This window comes from Pneumocystis carinii (assembly GCF_001477545.1).
Source record: "Pneumocystis carinii B80 chromosome Unknown supercont1.9, whole genome shotgun sequence".
Taxonomy (NCBI): domain Eukaryota; kingdom Fungi; phylum Ascomycota; class Pneumocystomycetes; order Pneumocystales; family Pneumocystaceae; genus Pneumocystis; species Pneumocystis carinii.
In genome coordinates, this window is record NW_017264721.1 from 223,203 (window position 1) to 240,311 (window position 17,109).

The 17,109-nt window shown below is 29.1% G+C and overlaps 10 protein-coding genes across 10 annotated transcripts; 5 read left to right on the forward strand and 5 right to left on the reverse strand.

Annotated features, from left to right (window-relative positions):
* Positions 1 to 13: 13 nt before the first annotated feature.
* T552_02158 (hypothetical protein) lies at positions 14 to 4,363 on the forward strand. Its single transcript, XM_018370713.1, has 14 exons — positions 14 to 62; positions 107 to 201; positions 254 to 300; positions 347 to 358; positions 402 to 652; positions 713 to 1,004; positions 1,050 to 1,268; positions 1,314 to 2,106; positions 2,153 to 2,393; positions 2,443 to 2,797; positions 2,842 to 3,344; positions 3,390 to 3,710; positions 3,757 to 4,020; positions 4,066 to 4,363. Exons 1-14 carry the CDS (start codon positions 45 to 47, stop codon positions 4,315 to 4,317), a joined length of 3,663 nt encoding a protein of 1,220 aa, XP_018225600.1. The 5' UTR covers positions 14 to 44; the 3' UTR covers positions 4,318 to 4,363.
* A 49-nt stretch (positions 4,364 to 4,412) lies between these two features.
* T552_02159 (hypothetical protein) lies at positions 4,413 to 5,511 on the reverse strand (the record flags this gene model as incomplete). The annotated part of the gene is made up of 4 exons (XM_018370714.1): positions 4,413 to 4,698; positions 4,743 to 4,807; positions 4,850 to 5,183; positions 5,405 to 5,511. The coding sequence occupies 4 exons, from the start codon at positions 5,509 to 5,511 to the stop codon at positions 4,413 to 4,415; spliced, it is 792 nt and encodes a 263-aa protein (XP_018225601.1).
* Positions 5,512 to 5,613: 102 nt separating this feature from the next.
* T552_02160 (hypothetical protein) lies at positions 5,614 to 6,362 on the reverse strand. The gene is made up of 2 exons (XM_018370715.1): positions 6,138 to 6,362; positions 5,614 to 6,092 (listed from the first exon to the last, which is right to left on the reverse strand). Exons 1-2 carry the CDS (start codon positions 6,331 to 6,333, stop codon positions 5,656 to 5,658), a joined length of 633 nt encoding a protein of 210 aa, XP_018225602.1. The 5' UTR covers positions 6,334 to 6,362; the 3' UTR covers positions 5,614 to 5,655.
* Positions 6,363 to 6,625: 263 nt separating this feature from the next.
* T552_02161 (hypothetical protein) lies at positions 6,626 to 8,432 on the reverse strand (the record flags this gene model as incomplete). Its single annotated transcript, XM_018370716.1, has 5 exons — positions 6,626 to 7,569; positions 7,625 to 7,924; positions 7,975 to 8,049; positions 8,214 to 8,261; positions 8,312 to 8,432. 5 exons carry the CDS (start codon positions 8,430 to 8,432, stop codon positions 6,626 to 6,628), a joined length of 1,488 nt encoding a protein of 495 aa, XP_018225603.1.
* A 377-nt stretch (positions 8,433 to 8,809) lies between these two features.
* Positions 8,810 to 9,787, reverse strand: T552_02162 (hypothetical protein; the record flags this gene model as incomplete). The annotated part of the gene is made up of 7 exons (XM_018370717.1): positions 8,810 to 9,070; positions 9,126 to 9,196; positions 9,243 to 9,354; positions 9,401 to 9,429; positions 9,484 to 9,585; positions 9,637 to 9,687; positions 9,748 to 9,787. The coding sequence occupies 7 exons, from the start codon at positions 9,785 to 9,787 to the stop codon at positions 8,810 to 8,812; spliced, it is 666 nt and encodes a 221-aa protein (XP_018225604.1).
* A 150-nt stretch (positions 9,788 to 9,937) lies between these two features.
* On the forward strand, positions 9,938 to 12,825 carry T552_02163 (hypothetical protein). The gene is made up of 11 exons (XM_018370718.1): positions 9,938 to 10,604; positions 10,652 to 10,735; positions 10,777 to 10,900; positions 10,942 to 11,064; positions 11,111 to 11,289; positions 11,332 to 11,852; positions 11,893 to 11,994; positions 12,041 to 12,210; positions 12,255 to 12,320; positions 12,363 to 12,624; positions 12,671 to 12,825. Exons 1-11 carry the CDS (start codon positions 9,984 to 9,986, stop codon positions 12,777 to 12,779), a joined length of 2,361 nt encoding a protein of 786 aa, XP_018225605.1. The 5' UTR covers positions 9,938 to 9,983; the 3' UTR covers positions 12,780 to 12,825.
* Positions 12,826 to 12,985: 160 nt separating this feature from the next.
* T552_02164 (hypothetical protein) lies at positions 12,986 to 14,156 on the forward strand. The gene is made up of 3 exons (XM_018370719.1): positions 12,986 to 13,078; positions 13,123 to 13,200; positions 13,249 to 14,156. Exons 1-3 carry the CDS (start codon positions 13,032 to 13,034, stop codon positions 14,108 to 14,110), a joined length of 987 nt encoding a protein of 328 aa, XP_018225606.1. The 5' UTR covers positions 12,986 to 13,031; the 3' UTR covers positions 14,111 to 14,156.
* A 162-nt stretch (positions 14,157 to 14,318) lies between these two features.
* On the forward strand, positions 14,319 to 14,759 carry T552_02165 (30S ribosomal protein S17). The gene is made up of 2 exons (XM_018370720.1): positions 14,319 to 14,466; positions 14,523 to 14,759. The coding sequence occupies exons 1-2, from the start codon at positions 14,365 to 14,367 to the stop codon at positions 14,712 to 14,714; spliced, it is 294 nt and encodes a 97-aa protein (XP_018225607.1). The 5' UTR covers positions 14,319 to 14,364; the 3' UTR covers positions 14,715 to 14,759.
* A 322-nt stretch (positions 14,760 to 15,081) lies between these two features.
* Positions 15,082 to 15,750, reverse strand: T552_02166 (hypothetical protein). Its single transcript, XM_018370721.1, has 2 exons — positions 15,495 to 15,750; positions 15,082 to 15,441 (listed from the first exon to the last, which is right to left on the reverse strand). Exons 1-2 carry the CDS (start codon positions 15,716 to 15,718, stop codon positions 15,126 to 15,128), a joined length of 540 nt encoding a protein of 179 aa, XP_018225608.1. The 5' UTR covers positions 15,719 to 15,750; the 3' UTR covers positions 15,082 to 15,125.
* A 391-nt stretch (positions 15,751 to 16,141) lies between these two features.
* On the forward strand, positions 16,142 to 17,109 carry T552_02167 (hypothetical protein). Its single transcript, XM_018370722.1, has 6 exons — positions 16,142 to 16,186; positions 16,235 to 16,307; positions 16,352 to 16,431; positions 16,478 to 16,607; positions 16,654 to 16,774; positions 16,816 to 17,109. Exons 1-6 carry the CDS (start codon positions 16,182 to 16,184, stop codon positions 17,034 to 17,036), a joined length of 630 nt encoding a protein of 209 aa, XP_018225609.1. The 5' UTR covers positions 16,142 to 16,181; the 3' UTR covers positions 17,037 to 17,109.

Here is a 17,109-nt window from a genome sequence, read left to right on the forward strand (position 1 = left end):
CTTATTTAAATATCGCTGCTCGATCGACCTGACTACTACAAAAGATGCAAATATTCACCAAAGTATGAAATAAAGAATAAATTGAATAAATTACTGATTTTTCTAGTTTGAATCCAAATCATCAAGAGTAAAAGGAGTAGCATTTCATCCTAAGCGGCCATGGATTCTTACGTCATTGCATAACGGTACTATTCAACTATGGCATGCTTTTTTTCCCGTTTTTTTTTGCAAAAAAAAGGGTTAATATGTGTAGGGATTATCGTATGGGCACGCTGATTGATAGATTTGATGAGCATAATGGTTGGTTTTTGTTTTTTTAAGAGTTTTTAAGCTTAATTTTATATAGGACCGGTTCGAGGTATAAATGGAAGTATTTAGGTTAATTTTGTAAAATAGAACAGGAATATCATTTCATTCTACACAGCCGCTTTTTGTTTCAGGGGGGGATGATTATAAAATCCGTGTCTGGAACTATAAGTCAAGAAAGCTTTTTTTTACGTTAAATGGACATTTAGATTATGTTCGGACAGTCTTTTTTCATCATGAATATCCTTGGATTCTTTCATGTTCGGATGACCAAACGGTGCGTATATGGAATTGGCAATCTAGAAATTCAATTGCTATTCTTACGGGGCATAATCATTATGTTATGGTAATAGCCGAATTTATACTGTTATTATTTGAGTTATAAATTTACATTTATGTTTTATAGTGTGCACAATTCCATCCGAAAGAAGATCTTATTGTTTCCGCATCATTAGATCAAACAATTCGTGTATGGGATATTTCAGGACTTCATAAAAAAAATACAATGATAAATTTTGAAAATCAATCGAATAAGTTACACAATCAATCTTCAGACATCTTTGGGAATAATGCAGTTGTTGTTAAATATGTTCTTGAAGGTCATGATCGTGGCGTTAACTGGGTATGTTTTCATCCGACATTACCACTTATTGTTTCTGCGGGAGATGATCGTTTAATTAAACTTTGGCGTATGAGTGGTATTTTCTATGTTTTTATTTTTATATTTTCATTTATTTTGTTAGATACAAAAGCATGGGAAGTAGATACATGTCGAGGACATTTTAATAATGTATCATCTGTCATATTTCATCCTCATCAAGATCTTATTCTTTCTGTCGGAGAAGATAAATCGATACGTATTTGGGATCTTAATAAACGTACTAGTTTGCATTCATTTCGACGTGACAATGATAGGTTCTGGATCATTGCAGCACATCCTGAAATCAATCTTTTCGTTGCAGGTGATTTAGATGCTTTAATATATTTAATATTCATTTTGAAAAAAGGCCATGATAATGGTGTTATGATTTTTAAACTAGAACGAGAAAGACCAGCGTATACTATTTATCAAAATACTCTTTTCTTTATAAATAAGGAAAAATGTATATGCTCGTATGATTTAAAACAAAATGCCGGTGAATCATCTATTGTTTCTTTCCAAAAGCTTGGTAGTCATTGGAAAAAGCCACGTACTATATCATATAATCCAGCCCAAAGGATGATTTTAGCATGTTCACCAGCCGACAATGGTAGTTATGAAATTTTTTATTTAAAATCAGATGAAGAAAATTCCTTGAACTTCACAGGAACCAAAAAAGTCTCTTCGTTTGCACATGAAAATGAAGATTGTGAAAAATTATCTGGTTCGGCTTCCTCAGCAATTTTTATGACTCGCAATAGATTTGCTATTTTTGATAAATCACGTCAAACCATTGAAATTAAAGATTTACTAAATACTACTATAAAAACTATACAACTATTGACCATTATTGATGACATTTTTCCAGCAGGAAATAAAAATATTATTATTTCCTCCTCATCATCAGTTATTTTATATGATACTCAGCAAAAAAGTATTATTGCTCAGCTTTCTGTTCCTCAAGTAAAATATGTTGTCTGGTCTGATGATGGAGAACATGTTGCTCTTCTTGGAAAACATACAATAACTATAGCGACAAAACTATTGAAGCAAGTGTGTTCTTTACATGAAACAATACGCATTAAAAGTGCATGTTGGGATGTTTCAAGTGTTTTAATATATTCTACTCTTAATCATATTAAATACGCTCTTTTGAATGGGTATAATTATTTTAAACAATATCTTAAACTATCTTAACAAAAATAGTGACAATGGTATTATTCGTACAATAAACCATCCCATATATATTGTACAAATAAAAGATAAAACTGTCTGCTCTCTTGATCGTGATTCAAAGCTAAACTTTATAAATATTGACACAACTGAATATTATTTTAAACTTTCATTAATAAATAAAAGTTATAATGAAATATTACACATTATTCGAACATCAAATCTCGTAGGACAAAGCATTATCAATTATGTTCAAGAGAAGGGATATCCAGAGGTAATATTTATTATTGATTTAATTTAATTTCAAACATTAAAATATATAGATTGCTTTACAATTTGTTCAAGATCCACAAACTCGATTTGAACTTTCCCTAAAGTGTGCTAATATTAACCTTGCATTAAACATAGCTAAAAAAATCGATAAACCTGAAATCTGGACTTCACTTGCTACTGAGGCATTGCTTCAAGGAAATCATCAAGTTGCAGAAATATCATATCAAAAGCTTAAAAACTTCAGTAAACTTTCCATGTTATACCTCATAACAGGAAATACTGGTAAAATAGAAAAAATGCTAAAAATTGCCAAAAGTAGAGGAGATTATACAAGCCGATTTCATAATAGTCTTTTGCTAGGAGACGTAGAATCTCGTATACAAATGTTTAAAGAGATTGATCAATGTATACCTTTTTTTATCTTAATACAATTCATTAATCAACTATAGATGCATTAGCATATGCTACTGCTAAAACATATGGACTTGTGGACCATTGTAATTCTATTTTAAAGGAAACAGGTGTTTTAGAAAGTGATATCAAGATTCCATCTGGAATAGCTTTGTTACCTCCAAAGCCTTTATATAATACGTTTGAAACAAATTGGCCTTTAAAACCTATAACACAAACTTGGATTGAAAAAGCCTTATTTAATCAACTTGATTTAATGACAATAGAAGATGAATATTCTCATTATGATAATGCTGATACCGCAGCTAGTCTAAATAACTCTAATCTAGAACATAACCAGAAAAATGTTGTGACAGAAGATTTAGATGAAGGATGGGGCATAGAGGACGATATAGTTTCAAATGCAGACGTTCAAATTAATGAAGATATTAAAAATGAAATAGACATTTCCTCTGGAATTAAAGAAACTGATCTTTGGGTTAGAAACTCCCCTCTCGCTGCAGATCATATTGCAGCAGGATCTTTTGAAACCGCAATACAAGTAAGAAAATTGCCAGTGTGTTGATTGCTTATTTAATGATGAAAGTTACTCAATCGACAGATTGCAGCTGTTAATCTCAAACCCCTCAAACCAAAATTCATGATGATTTTTCAAGTATCAAGAGTATTTTTATTTGCATCACCATCCTTACCGTCACTTTGTTATTATCTTCGGCGAACAAAAGAAACAGATTCAAAAAAGTTGCTTCCATATATCCCATTGAATTTAAATATGACTTTAAAACTTCTTGAAAACGCATATAAATTCGTTAAAGCTAATAAATTACCAGAAGCGATCGATATTTTTCGTGATATATTATATAATCTTTTATTAACAGTTATTTCTACAGAATCTGAAGAAGAAGAGGTATATAACATTAATATTTATTATATATTTTCACTAATTATTATAGATAACTCAACTAATTGAAACAAGTCAACAATATATTCTCGGTTTATCTATGGAGTTAAAAAGAAGAGAACTTCCTGCCGAATCTTTAGAACTCAATCTTGAGCTAGCTGCTTATTTCACTCACATTGCACTCCAACCGCCTCATAGGCAGCTTGCATTACGTCAAGCTATGAATTTATTATATAAAAACAAAAATTTATATAGTGCATCTCATTTTGCGACTCGATTACTAGAACTCAACCCTTCTAGCCAAATTGTAGAACAGGTATAAAATATATCTTTATACGAAAATAATTTAAGCAATTCTTAGGCACAAAAAATTCTTACAATTGGAGACAGGAATCCCAAAGATGCCATAAAATTAAACTATGATCCATATACTAATTTTGATATATGTGCAAATTCATACACTCCTATATATAAGGGGAATCCAAAAGAGATCTGTCCATTTTGTGGGGCAAAGTATTTGCCAAAATATAAAAAAACTCTCTGTGTAATTTGCAAAATATCAAGCATAGGTGCATCTGCTACAGGACGACGAAACAGAATATCTACAAAATAGATTCTAATATTATATTTATGTTTTGAGTAGGAGCTTGCGTCTTCTATTATTTAAAAATAAAAACAGATCTATATTACAATATAAATATTAAAATATTATATTTTCCAAACTTCTACGCCTATTATGTCAAATCGTTGACCTGGCCTCACACTATCACTAAGAGGATCATTATTAAAAGTTTGTGTTGAAGTTGATATTCCCTTCTCAAGTTGTCCATCTATCCATAACCCATATTTCCCATCACCTCCACCAATTGATAAAAATGAATTATCACATAAAATCATAAAATCGTTAATACCAGTTGGCATAAATGCTTTAAATCGACATGCAACTCCATTTATATCATCTAATGAATCATTTGAAACAACTTTCCATACAAAACTAAAATATCTAAAAACAAATCATCTAAAAAATAGAAAATATACCATTCCCTAGAACCATAGTATGATGTACTTGGATGAAAATACTCATTAATAAAGGCACCAAAAATCTACTGATTATTTATAAATTCAAATATTTATATTTAACTTACATTATTATTGCTATCTTTAACTACCAAGACAAATCCTGGTCTAGAGCTAAATACACCTCTATTTTGAGATGATTTTAGATATAATGTAAGTAAACTTGAGCCATGATGATCCAATGAATATACTAATTTCCATTTCTCTTGCAATTGAAGACGACGAGGTATAAATTTCCTAATATTTTCTGCAAGTTCTCTAGTTAAATATACAGACAACTTCTCCTTATTATATCCATAAAATGAAATAGGAACAAGAGCATAAGGAATAAATGACCTTGACTTGCGCTTATTTGAATTGCGTTTAAGATTTAAAAAACAAGAGAAGAGAAATTTAGTAGACCTCAATTCCAAAGTAATAATTTTAAAAACTCTAACAAGATATTAATCTGGCTTATTCCTTCATTATTTTAGAGCCTTATCAACAAAATTAAGGTTGTAATAAATATAAGAATAATTGATAATAATAAAACTAATATTCCCCAGATTTCCAGTGTTATCAGATACAATATAAATAATATATAGAACAATATAAAACAGGTACTTGTTGTATCCAATTAAAACCTCTTATTTCTAAGCGTTTGTTCTATAAAAACAAATAATCGGTAGTTAGCAAAATCTATTTTTAATAAATCACCAAGAAAAATAGAAATGAAAATAAGAAACCTCATATTTTTGTATAAAATCCAATGTATCTTAATATGACTAATGAAATCCTATATGAATTTTATTAAAACTTAAATTTTTAGTATAATAATAAAAATATTAGATAAAAAAAAAATAACCAAGTCTTTAAATAGAATAAAACACCTTGTTTATTTCATTGTTTCTGTTCTGTTTAATCCTAAAACAAGATCCATCATATTTTTTTTGTTTTCTATATTATTTCCAGTTAAACCCAAAACAATGTCCATTTCATTAGTTTTAAGCGTGTTTACAGGTTCAAAATGATTCAAAAGACCAAGAACCTTATCTATATTGCCTTTTTTCTTAGAGATATCCTGAGAATCAAGCATATCTTCATATTCTATCAACTTTTGAAGCGCAGAAGCCGGTTTATTCGAACAATTAGGCTTTTCCAAATCAAAAAAACGCTTGTTAACCTCCTCCTCACTTCTATTATTCAGTAGAAGCCTTGAAAGCTGCGAAAAACGCTCAGAATCTACTGTTTTCATGAATTTTTTTAAAATTCGAAGTTTTGTCAGTTCTTGAGAGCTCCAAATCGCCTTTTCTTCGTTCAAAAGAGATAAAACTAAATCTCCCCATAAGATACAACATATTCAACTGTATTTGAGACCTTTTTTCCGCTTTTTTCTGGACTTTTTGCCACTTTTTTTTAAAACACTCAAATATGTTTGTTTTTCTTCAGAATTAACTCCTTCTTCCACGTCATAAAACACCCTCTCATCTGAAAGGGCTATATCTGTAGGAAATAGCTCTGATCTCTCGAATTCATCAAGAAATAATACTGTTTGTTCCTTCAAAAAACTCATTATTCGTTATCTCTTAAGTACGATAAGGTCTATAATGAGATAGTAAATTAAAAGGCAAATAAGAAGTAAATACAGAGGAAAATATAGATATTAACAGGCCAATATTAATAATATTAAACTTATATTATTTTCTTAAGAAGAAATAATATAAGCAAAGAAATCTATAATGTCGTTCAAAAATCTTTAATAATTAGAAAATAAGTGAAACCTATAAGTTTAATGTGATCTAGATAGAATGTAGTATATAAAAGTAAAATATTTTTATATAAACCAGATAAATTATAAGATAGATTTAAGAAATATTTTCAGAAATCTCTTCGTCCATGTTAAATTGTATTTCATCATCAATTGTAGCAATAGATCGTTTAATAATATCGTTAGCATTGAGTAAAGAAGAGTTTTTATTAAAGTTTTCTAGTGATTTTTGTTGTGGTATTAAAGAAATATCTCTGGAATGAAAAACATTATTTTCAGCCGAATTTAGCAGTAAGTTTGGTATCTGAAGCTCATTTGTTTGAGAATAATTAAAGTCGTTATAGTAAGGTTGGATATGATCATGATATAATGCCGGTCCAGAAGAACATTTCAAAGTCATATTATCGGAGTAATCGTTATATTTAGAAAAAAATGTACAAAACCTGGAAGAAGGTGAAGTTCCAAAGCTAGAAGGATTTGAGAGAAAATTAATATTAGAAATTGCTTCATGTTCATTAGTTTTTTGAAATTGAGATTCATTAAAGGTATATGATTTTTGTGGAACAGACAGACGTAGTTTATCATTAAGTGAAGATTTAGGTGATGTTTTATCATTACTTTGAAGAGTTTTTGAATTTTTCCAGGTATCTGACCAATTATCTTTAATCGAAAAGTTAAATGATGTATCATGAAGATTATTATTTTCTGGATATTTTTTCGAAAAGATAGACTGTGTTGAATAATTTTCAGCTTTTAATGATCTTTCAGATTTTAATGAAAAGGAATCATCAGAAAAAATAGACTTTGAATTATTTAAAAGAGGCGAAAAAGTGGTATTTCTCTCTTGTAAAGGTGAATAGATTGTACTTTGTCCAGAAAGTGATAATGACGATACATCCGGACAATCAAATTTTGTAGAAACATTGTTAGTAGATGGTTCGTACGATGGAAAATAAGCTTTGTTATGATCAAAATTCGATGACAACTGTATTTCACGTAAAGATGCACTTTTAGCTAGTTTCAATGAGGGAGAAATCATATCTAAAAAAAAAAAACCAATTTAACTTAAATATAATAAAAATTTATTTAATCATACCTGAATTATTCTCTAGCGTTAATGGATATGAAACTGGCGCATGGTTTTCCTTTAAAAATATCGTATTTGGAATCGAAAATTCACAATCCATTGAAAAATTATATTCTCTAAGCGGAGTAGATGTATTTTGAAACGTCTCCTGTATATTACCATTATGCCCCCCTGACGTACCCGATTTCATTTCATTCATAATCCCATAATTCAATCCATACGGAAATCCATGCGTCTGAACATCTATACACTTCTCATCTTCAATATAAACATGTGCCAGTGCACATTTCGCCCCAAATTTACAATTTCCTATCAATATAAGTCCTTCATCCTATTCATTATACTTCATAATCTCTAACCTTTCTGAAAATATTTGCATGGTGTACGTACCAAATCCATATCCAAATCATGAGAAAACGGACAATTTTTTCCTGCTAAAAACGGTCAGAATCTATTCCATGGCTTCTTTCCCATTATAATCTTCATATATTCTCCATATATTCTCCATAAAACCCCTATATACCCTTCATAATACCCCCTTCTTAAAAAAATCCCTTTAATCCATTCTTCCACCTTTTTCTACCAAAAAAAAACATACCCGTACAAACCCCCTGCTTATGGAACTTACACGGAACATGTTGTAAGTCTATAAACCCTTCAATTATCCCGTTTTTTCCTTTTTTTTTACTTTCTTACTTTTTAATGATCCTCGTCCTTCTGCTAAATAAACATTCCCTAATCCTTTAACTTTCTCCATATTCATCATACGACTTCTTCCCTTGATTTTACTAAGTCCTGGTGCATAGCTGGGCGCCATTCTATATTGTCTTCTTGATATTCTAAATTTTTGGTTTTCCTGTTAAAAAGTGCGGTTCAGACTCAGACAATATAAGTAATAATGGGAAAATAGATAAAGAACAAGAATTATATTAGAAAAGAAGCAACAAATAGATAAACAGTTAAATAAGAAAGAGCAAAGTTTTTTTATGTATTTTTTTTAAAAATTTAAGAATATAATTTGTATATTAAGTAAAAAGAGTTAGCAAAAATATAGAAAAGAGAGATATGAAGAAAGAGATTTGAAGAGATTTGAAGAGATTTGAAGAGATTTAAAGTTATTGAGAATTATTGAATATTAATAAAAATTATTGAATCGTAGAAAGAGGGTCAAGATTAAAGTCAATAAGATCATCTTCAATGCCTAAACGTTCCTAATAAAATGTTATTTTTAAATATAATTAAATATGATTGAATATGATTGAATGCCTTAAGTTCAGTTGGAGAAGATTCACCTTCGGAAATAGCATCCCATAAATTAGAGAAAAGAGTTTTTCTGTCTTTCCATAGTTTACGCATATTTTCATAGTTTTTTTGAATAGCATCTTTTTCTTCAGAAGAAATTAGCCTTGCAGTTCCAGATTGTAAAGAATTTAATCGAGTATTAAGAGTGGAAATCTTTAATTATTAATGAAATGTAATGAATAAAGTATAATAAATGAAATAGAATTACACGTTGATCTAAATCCTTTGATAATGATTGTAATTCAGCAGTTGTTTTTTGTACTAATAATGATTGAAGTGCTAAAAATATAAAATTACAATTTTTAGTAAAAAAAAGAAAGAATACCTTGTTTCATTTGTTTATTTTTTTCCTGAGTTTCAGTAATTTGTTTGCGAAGTTCTTCAATACGTGCATCCATAACACTCAATTCTTCAGAAGAAGGATTTTCAAATTGTTCCTATTTATTATATTATTAGTTTTTCAGATAATTTCCAGAAGTTAACTTGATCAATAACATAAACTGACTGTTTTCCTAGGAAAATAAGAGATATCCTTTGACAATTTCTTATTAATAAGAGATATTTACCATACGTTTTACAGCGAATATCTCCTCTTTCACTCAATGTCGTTAGAATTTTTGCCAATGCTGTTTTTGAAACCGCATTATGAAGATTTAAACATATATCAGCTTTAAAGCTGCTTTAGAGACCAGAATTATAAATTATATATATAAATTTACTTGCTGAATATGGGCGATTTGTTTTTCTCAGGTAATCAAGGACCAATGCCTCTATAAAAAGATAAATATTAATATAAAGAAGATATTATGTAGTTTTTAGCGTATAATTACCGTCATCCCGCTTATTTGACTGTGTCTTTGACTTAACCATTTTTTTGTATGTTATTAGGTGGTCTGTACGGGGACGATCAAGACGACATCGATATTAGATAAAAAGAAGAAATGATAAAAGAGGGTAAAAACGGGGAAAAAACAGGGAAAACAGGACAAAAAAGAGTAGAATCAGGTATAAGGAGTGTATAGGAAAAAAGAGCGGAGAAAAACGAGGAAAAAACGAGGAAAAAAGGATGTTTCGTTCACTTGCACCAAGTTATGTGAAACAAAAGGGCATAATTGAGAAGAATGAGGTCAATTATCAAGGAAATGATAGAGGAGCCTTGGTAGAAATAGGAAATGGGCTTTCAAAGGCGTTTAAAATCCCGTCATATAAAAGAAATCCGAGTTTTGAGGGACGATTAAGGAAGAGATTGAAAATATACAGTGAATTGAGGGAAGAGGAGCATGAAGAAAAGAAATTGATAAGAAGGAACTCATTGGTTCAAGTTAGAGATCCAACAGAAGTGTTAAAGCAGAAATTTATAATACCGATGAAGGATAAAGAAAAAGAAAATAAATATGATAAAAATAGAGTTCCACGGGCATTAGGGACGCTTAGACCTATTAAATTGATTCCAAAGCCTCTTTATGATCCATGTGGAGAATTTTCTATTGTTTTATATGACCCGACGATAGATAATGTTTTAAAAGAAGAGGAAGAAATAGAGATACCTAAAAGTGTATCAAAAATACACAAACCATTGGCAGAAATGCTTGGAATTAAGAAAGAAAAGAAGTATACAAATGTGGCGGTTGTAATTGATCCTAAACTATCTAAAATGCTTCGTCCTCATCAAATCGAAGGTGTTAAAGTAAATATTTGAAGGAAAAAAAAGAAATTTAATCTTATTTTTTCTAGTTTCTTTACAAATGTGTGACAGGAATTGTTGATCCTCGAGCAAATGGATGTATTATGGCGGATGAAATGGGTCTTGGCAAAACAGTTAGAATAATTTATAATGTAAAAAATCTAACGATTATTAGCTTCAATGTATTACACTTATGTGGACGCTTCTTAAACAATCGCCTCAGGCAGGATGTCCAACGATTGAAAAAGCAATTATAGTATGTCCATCATCTCTTGTTAAAAATTGGGAGAATGAATTAGGTAAATAAAAGGTCTATTATGAATCTCTAATTAAATGTCAGATAAATGGCTTGGAAAAGGGACAATTAATTCACTTTCTGTAGGAAAAAAGACTACACGGGAACAACTTTCAACTTCTTTGTCTAAATGGGCATCTGCAGTAGGAAAAAATGTCGTACAACCTGGTTTGATCATATTGCATATTTTAATAATATATTTAATTTTATACAGTACTCATCATTTCCTATGAAACATTACGAATGAATATTGATCAATTGAAAAATTGCAACATTGGCCTTCTTTTATGTGACGAAGGACATCGATTGAAAAATTGTGAATCTTTAACTTTTTCTACTTTGAATTCTTTAAAAGTACAACGTCGAATTATTCTATCAGGAACACCTATACAAGTATCATATATTTGAAACAATTATTTGATCTCATTTTTCTAGAATGATTTATCTGAATATTTTTCACTTATTAATTTTGTAAATCCAGGATTACTGGGTTCTCTTAATGAATTTCGTAAAACATATGAACTTCCTATCTTAAAAGGACGGGATGCACTGGGAACAGATAAAGATCGTGAAATTGGCGATCAAAAACTTGAAGAACTTAGCGTTTTGGTAAATAAGTTTATTATTCGTAGAACTAATGATCTCTTGTCGAAATATCTACCTGTCAAGTATGAACATGTTGTTTTTTGTAATCTTAGTCCTTTTCAAAAAGAATTGTATCAAAAATTCATATCGAGTTGTGAAATTAATAATCTCATAAAAGGCATTGAAAGCGGGCCATTGAAAGCTATAGATTTTTTGAAAAAACTCTGTAATCATCCTAGTTTGCTAGATCTAAAAGAAGATATGAAGGAATATGAACATTACTTTCCAAAAGATTTTATTTCTAAAAATGCACGGGGGAAAAGTGATGATATAAGAATTGAATATTCAGGAAAAATGATGCTTCTTGATCGGTAACTTAAATACATGATTAATATTTTACCAATTTTCTAGTATGCTTGCAAAAATTCGAAAAGATACTAATGATAAAATTGTTCTTATCAGTAATTATACACAAACATTAAATCTCCTTGAAAAATTATGCAGATTTAGAAGGTGAATTATAAAAATAGTATTTACATTTTTTCCTTAAATCTTCAAGATATGGAACATTACGTCTTGATGGAACAATGACTACCAATAAAAGGCAAAAGCTCGTTGATAAATTTAATGACCCTGAAGGTGAAGAGTTTGTCTTTTTATTAAGTAGTAAAGCTGGCGGCTGCGGACTTAATCTTATTGGAGCAAATAGATTAATTTTATTTGATCCTGGTTTATAATATTAATTATTTTTTAATTGCTTACTTTTTTTATAGATTGGAATCCTGCCGCTGATCAACAAGCATTAGCTCGTGTTTGGAGAGATGGACAAAAAAAAGATTGTTAGTAAAAAATTGCTTACTTCTCTCTATTAATTGCAATAGGTTTTGTTTATCGTTTTATTACAACAGGAACCATTGAAGAAAAAATCTTCCAACGTCAATCTCATAAACAATCATTATCCTCATGCGTAGTTGATGAAGCTCAAAACGTTGAAAGACATTTTTCCCTTGATAACTTACGACAATTATTTGAACTTAATTTAAATACATTATCTGATACCCATGACACCTTCAAATGCAAAAGATGCAAAAATAATAAACAATTCATCAAAGCACCTGCTCTTCTTTACGGTGATACTAGCACGTATATCTTGTTTATTTTTAATTTCCTTTTTTAACATAAATTACAGTTGGAATCATTTTTCTAGAGATTCTCTAGAAAAAATTAATGATTTTTTACTTCGACAAGAAATAAATAATGATGTTCTCTCATTCGTTTTTCAATATATTAGTCATTAATCTTTTTGTCACTAAATTTTTGATCAAAATATCTTTTCAATTATAAATTATCAACTTTATTTATACATTCATTTTTTCAATTATATATTAATCTTTATAAACAATTCTTCAGGATAACATACTACTTCAATACTAAAGGCAAAATGTTAACAAAACATATAAATAATGTATATTTTATTCACTTAGTCTACGACAATCACGATACAAGCTTTATCTAGATAAACCATAAAGATAAGATTTTTCAAAGAATTGATGAGTAAAGAAGTATTTGAAGTTATAAACAATATAGATTTTCAGAGGTAAGTGGTATTTTCTTAAAAAACCGGTTTTAAAATGATAAAAGACGCCCTTTACGTACATATCAAAGACAAAAAACACCAGATCTTGAGACAATTGAGGGGAAAAAAAGAGAAATAAAGACGTAATATATATATAAATATGGAATTCTATATCTAAATATGGTTATTAGTCCTTTATCATTGTGTTTAAAGCGTTATTATAATGAAAATTTTGAAGTCGAAGATCCGCGTAAAATACATTCTTCTCCAATTAAATCAGTCAATTCAACAGAAAAAAACCGTGTATATGAATGGAAATTAGGTAAAAAGAAGGATAATCATAAAAAAAGAAAAATATTTGAAGCAAAAACGAAATTTACGCAGCTCTGTTTAGATTTACTTCCTTCTAGAGTTACATGTTCTGAATGTGGAATGTCATATACAAAAGGATCAGCAGATGATGAAACAGTTCATGTAAAATTTCATGCAAAATCTATTGGAGGAATTGATTACCCGATTACAAATTCAATTAAAGAAATTTGGAGGGAAAATTTCACTTCAAATAAAATTATTATGATTACTATGTCTTCACCACTTAGTGAAATAAAGAAAGCAAAGAAAGTTTTAAGCGTTGTTGATTTAGAACTTGGAAGTGCAAGTCCGTTTCCTAGTTCTATGAATGAACACGATCATCTAGCAAAACAATACAAATTCTTTCTTTATTTGAAAGGGAAAAAGTGTATTGGTCTTATTTTAGTGGAACCTATTCAGTCGGCATATCCGGTTTATCCTTCATCCTCACAATCAACTTCTATTACTTTAAAACCGGAGGCTCTATCAACTTATATTATGGGCGTTTCACGTATATGGGTGTGTAGAACTTATAGAAGAGGAAAAATTGCTACTTTGTTGCTGGACATTGCCTGCAATCATTTTATTTATGGAATGACTGTTAAAAAACATGAAGTAGCTTTTAGTCAACCAAGCGAAAGTGGAAAACTATTTATTGAGAACTGGGCTGGCAAGAATTTTAGCGTTTATATAGAAAATTAAGGAACTGAATTTTTCACGGGTTTATAGGCAATATAGGAGAATTATTTGTTTTCTTTTCAATATTAATCATACTAATTTATACAACAATAAGTCTATTTTTTTCGATATATCTTATAGGTCTATATTGCTCATAATAAAATGGTATACTTCACGAATGGTCGAGATAAATGTTTTTACAATAATATAAACATTTATTTTTCATGTTTTTATAAATTATAAAACGACTTTTCATAAAAAAATCGCTTTTGAAAAAAATGAGACAAAACTTTAAAGGTATTGTTGTTTCTTCAGGACTAATGAACAAAACTGTTAAAGTCAAAGTAATTCGAAAGGTTTTACATCCAAAAGTTCATAAGGTATGTAATTTAATCTTTTTTTTTTCAATAAAAATAAAAAATTAATCATAAAATAGTTAATTACTTTACACAAGAATTATTTAGTACATGACGAAGGTTCTGTATGTAAGAATGGTGATTTAGTAAGAATAGAAGCATGTCGACCATTATCTGCTCGAAAACGATTTGCAGTTGCGGAGATTCTTCAAAAAGCTAAAATTTCTCAAGATACAATAGATCAAGCAAATCATTTAACACCTAGCAAATAATCAACTATATAAAAAATAGATATGGTTTCCAAAAATCTATTATTAGAGTCATAAAAGTGTCGATATTATTTATAAGTAGACATTTGCACCTATAAAACATACATATTTTATAAACATTTATATACAAATATATATTTATATATAACTAGAACGTGAAAAAAAAGGAATTATAGGAATACATAAGTCTTTTTACAATACTGATGGATTCAATTGTTTAAATGGTAATGCGAAATATAAAAAACTGAAATTAAGAACAATGATAAATGATTGAATTATACAACATCGTTGCAATATTAAAGCACTACAATTACAGCAATTTTTTAATATCGGTATGCTTATATGTCTTCGAATTATATATATATATATAGTAAATCCATCAGGATAGAGACTAATAATAAAACAGAAATAATATCAGCAAAGAGCTTCACAACGCTTCTGAGCATCAATCTTATCGAGTTCATATTGTTCAATATGCGAATTTGATTCTATCATAGAAGGGTTTTGCCAGCTTCCAAAGAAAATAGGTTTCAATTCTCTTTGCATACATATCCATTCACCACCCAAACATATAGATAAACAACTGATTATTTGGACAACCCACCAATATATATTAGTCGGTAAGGAACCAGAATATAATAAAACAATAATGAAATGGATAAAATGCATTGTCAATGTAAAATCAAGCACCTGCTTTGATCGCCGAACAATAAAAAATATAATAAGGACACTTTTAGAACTTAGTATATAATATAACGAGGTTCAAGTCTTTCTAAAACACACCCGAATATGCTATTTATGTCCCAGACTAATCCAGTAATAACTGTCTCGTTATTATCAAGTGTTATTTTATGAAAATCAAAAATATAATCTAAAGAAACAGGTTTTTCTAAGACATAAGACATAAACTGTATAAGGACTGTCTGGGAAAGATAGAATAAGGATTGAAGCGCAATAATTTGGCATATAATCAAAGCAAAATCAAGTGAATTTCTGCGAGAAATCATCACTAGGATATGTTAAAAACATGAAATTTCGCACAAAAATAAACTATATATATATATAATATTAAAATGTATTTCTATAGAAATGCACACGCACCGCGCTGCCAATAATTACTAAGGATCTGAATCTACGTCTATATCTTATTTATTAATTAATATCGGTTTGTTTTATGCGGGTAAATCTAGGAAACAAAAGGGTTAGGGCAGAGGACAATATCAGAATACAGCAGAGATGATTCATATTGCATCTGGAATATCATGATTTTAATGGGGTTCTTAATATTTCATGGCTAACTAATATTCTATTTGCTTGTCTCTATTTTTCAAGTATTGCGATAGGCTTATCCATAGCAACGGGCAACCTCAAAAAAAAATATATAAAAATAGGTTGAATTTAAAGGAAAAAAAAACATAATTAAACAGCGATTCAAGTTTATTTAAGAGATTATATATATATATAAAGATAATGAAGTACGGTTATATTTTTTTCTGAAAAAAAAACAGTTAAAAATGATAAAGTATAGTCCGAGAAATTGCTCGAATTAATGAAGCTCAGATTGGGGCATCAGAATCAGAATCATGGCATGCTCAAGTACGTTTTATATTTTATGAATATTTTTTTAATGTTTTTTTTAGTATAAAGATAGTGCGTATATTTATATTGGCGGTTTACCATATGAATTAACAGAAGGCGATATTATTTGTATTTTTAGCCAGTAAGAGGAGTTTTATAGAAGATCAATAGTTTATATTATTATAAAGATATGGGGAGCCATTGGATATAAATCTTGTGCGAGACAAAAAAACGGGAAAATCTAAGGGATTTTGTTTTTTAAAATATGAAGATCAACGTTCAACAGTTCTTGCAGTTGATAATATGAATGGAACAAAAGTATTAGAAGAAAATATATAAGAATTCATTTATTTTTTTTTTATAGGTTCTTGGAAGAATATTGAGAGTCGATCATGTTTCGAATTATAGGCATCCTAAACAAAATAATGATGATGAAGAATCCGGAAAATTGGGAATGAATGCAGCACCACCAATTTTGTATGAAAGTATGTGATTATTTTTATATATTAAATTTTTACATATAAAGATCTACAAAAAACAAAAGAAGAATCAGATGAAGATGATTATGCTAAAGGAATCGATATAAATGATCCAATGCGTTCATACATTATAAAAAAGCGTAAAAGGGAATCAAAAAAAGTGAAAAAAAGTAAAAAAAGTCATTCAGATGAAGAAAATCGAAACGGTTATAGAAATCATCAGAAAAATGATGAAAGTAAACATAAAAAGGATAGAAACAATAAATAACTCAATATTTTAATACTGGAATGGGATCTTTTTTAATACTTTCAAATCAATCTATTTAAAAAGTAAACATAAA

Bases quoted from the DNA above. Each gene is read 5' to 3' on its own strand.
- T552_02167 (XM_018370722.1), top strand. The intron at 16,432-16,477 runs GTAAGAGGAGTT...ATTATTATAAAG, and splicing joins ATTATTTGTATTTTTAGCCA to ATATGGGGAGCCATTGGATA. The intron at 16,608-16,653 runs GTATTAGAAGAA...TTTTTTTTATAG, and splicing joins ATAATATGAATGGAACAAAA to GTTCTTGGAAGAATATTGAG.
- T552_02165 (XM_018370720.1), top strand. From the start codon at position 14,365: ATGAGACAAAACTTTAAAGGTATTGTTGTTTCTTCAGGACTAATGAAC. The intron at 14,467-14,522 runs GTATGTAATTTA...ATCATAAAATAG, and splicing joins TACATCCAAAAGTTCATAAG to TTAATTACTTTACACAAGAA.
- T552_02158 (XM_018370713.1), top strand. The intron at 1,005-1,049 runs GTATTTTCTATG...TTATTTTGTTAG, and splicing joins TAAACTTTGGCGTATGAGTG to ATACAAAAGCATGGGAAGTA. The intron at 1,269-1,313 runs GTGATTTAGATG...TTTTGAAAAAAG, and splicing joins AATCAATCTTTTCGTTGCAG to GCCATGATAATGGTGTTATG.
- T552_02160 (XM_018370715.1), bottom strand. From the start codon at position 6,333: ATGAGTTTTTTGAAGGAACAAACAGTATTATTTCTTGATGAATTCGAG. The intron at 6,093-6,137 runs GTCTCAAATACA...GGGGAGATTTAG, and splicing joins CAGAAAAAAGCGGAAAAAAG to TTTTATCTCTTTTGAACGAA.
- T552_02166 (XM_018370721.1), bottom strand. From the start codon at position 15,718: ATGATTTCTCGCAGAAATTCACTTGATTTTGCTTTGATTATATGCCAA. The intron at 15,442-15,494 runs GTGTGTTTTAGA...AAGTTCTAAAAG, and splicing joins GACATAAATAGCATATTCGG to TGTCCTTATTATATTTTTTA.
- T552_02164 (XM_018370719.1), top strand. From the start codon at position 13,032: ATGAGTAAAGAAGTATTTGAAGTTATAAACAATATAGATTTTCAGAG. The intron at 13,079-13,122 runs GTAAGTGGTATT...AAATGATAAAAG, and splicing joins AACAATATAGATTTTCAGAG to ACGCCCTTTACGTACATATC. The intron at 13,201-13,248 runs GTAATATATATA...TATGGTTATTAG, and splicing joins AAAAAAAGAGAAATAAAGAC to TCCTTTATCATTGTGTTTAA.
- T552_02163 (XM_018370718.1), top strand. From the start codon at position 9,984: ATGTTTCGTTCACTTGCACCAAGTTATGTGAAACAAAAGGGCATAATT. The intron at 10,605-10,651 runs GTAAATATTTGA...TATTTTTTCTAG, and splicing joins ATCAAATCGAAGGTGTTAAA to TTTCTTTACAAATGTGTGAC. The intron at 11,853-11,892 runs GTAACTTAAATA...CCAATTTTCTAG, and splicing joins AAAATGATGCTTCTTGATCG to TATGCTTGCAAAAATTCGAA.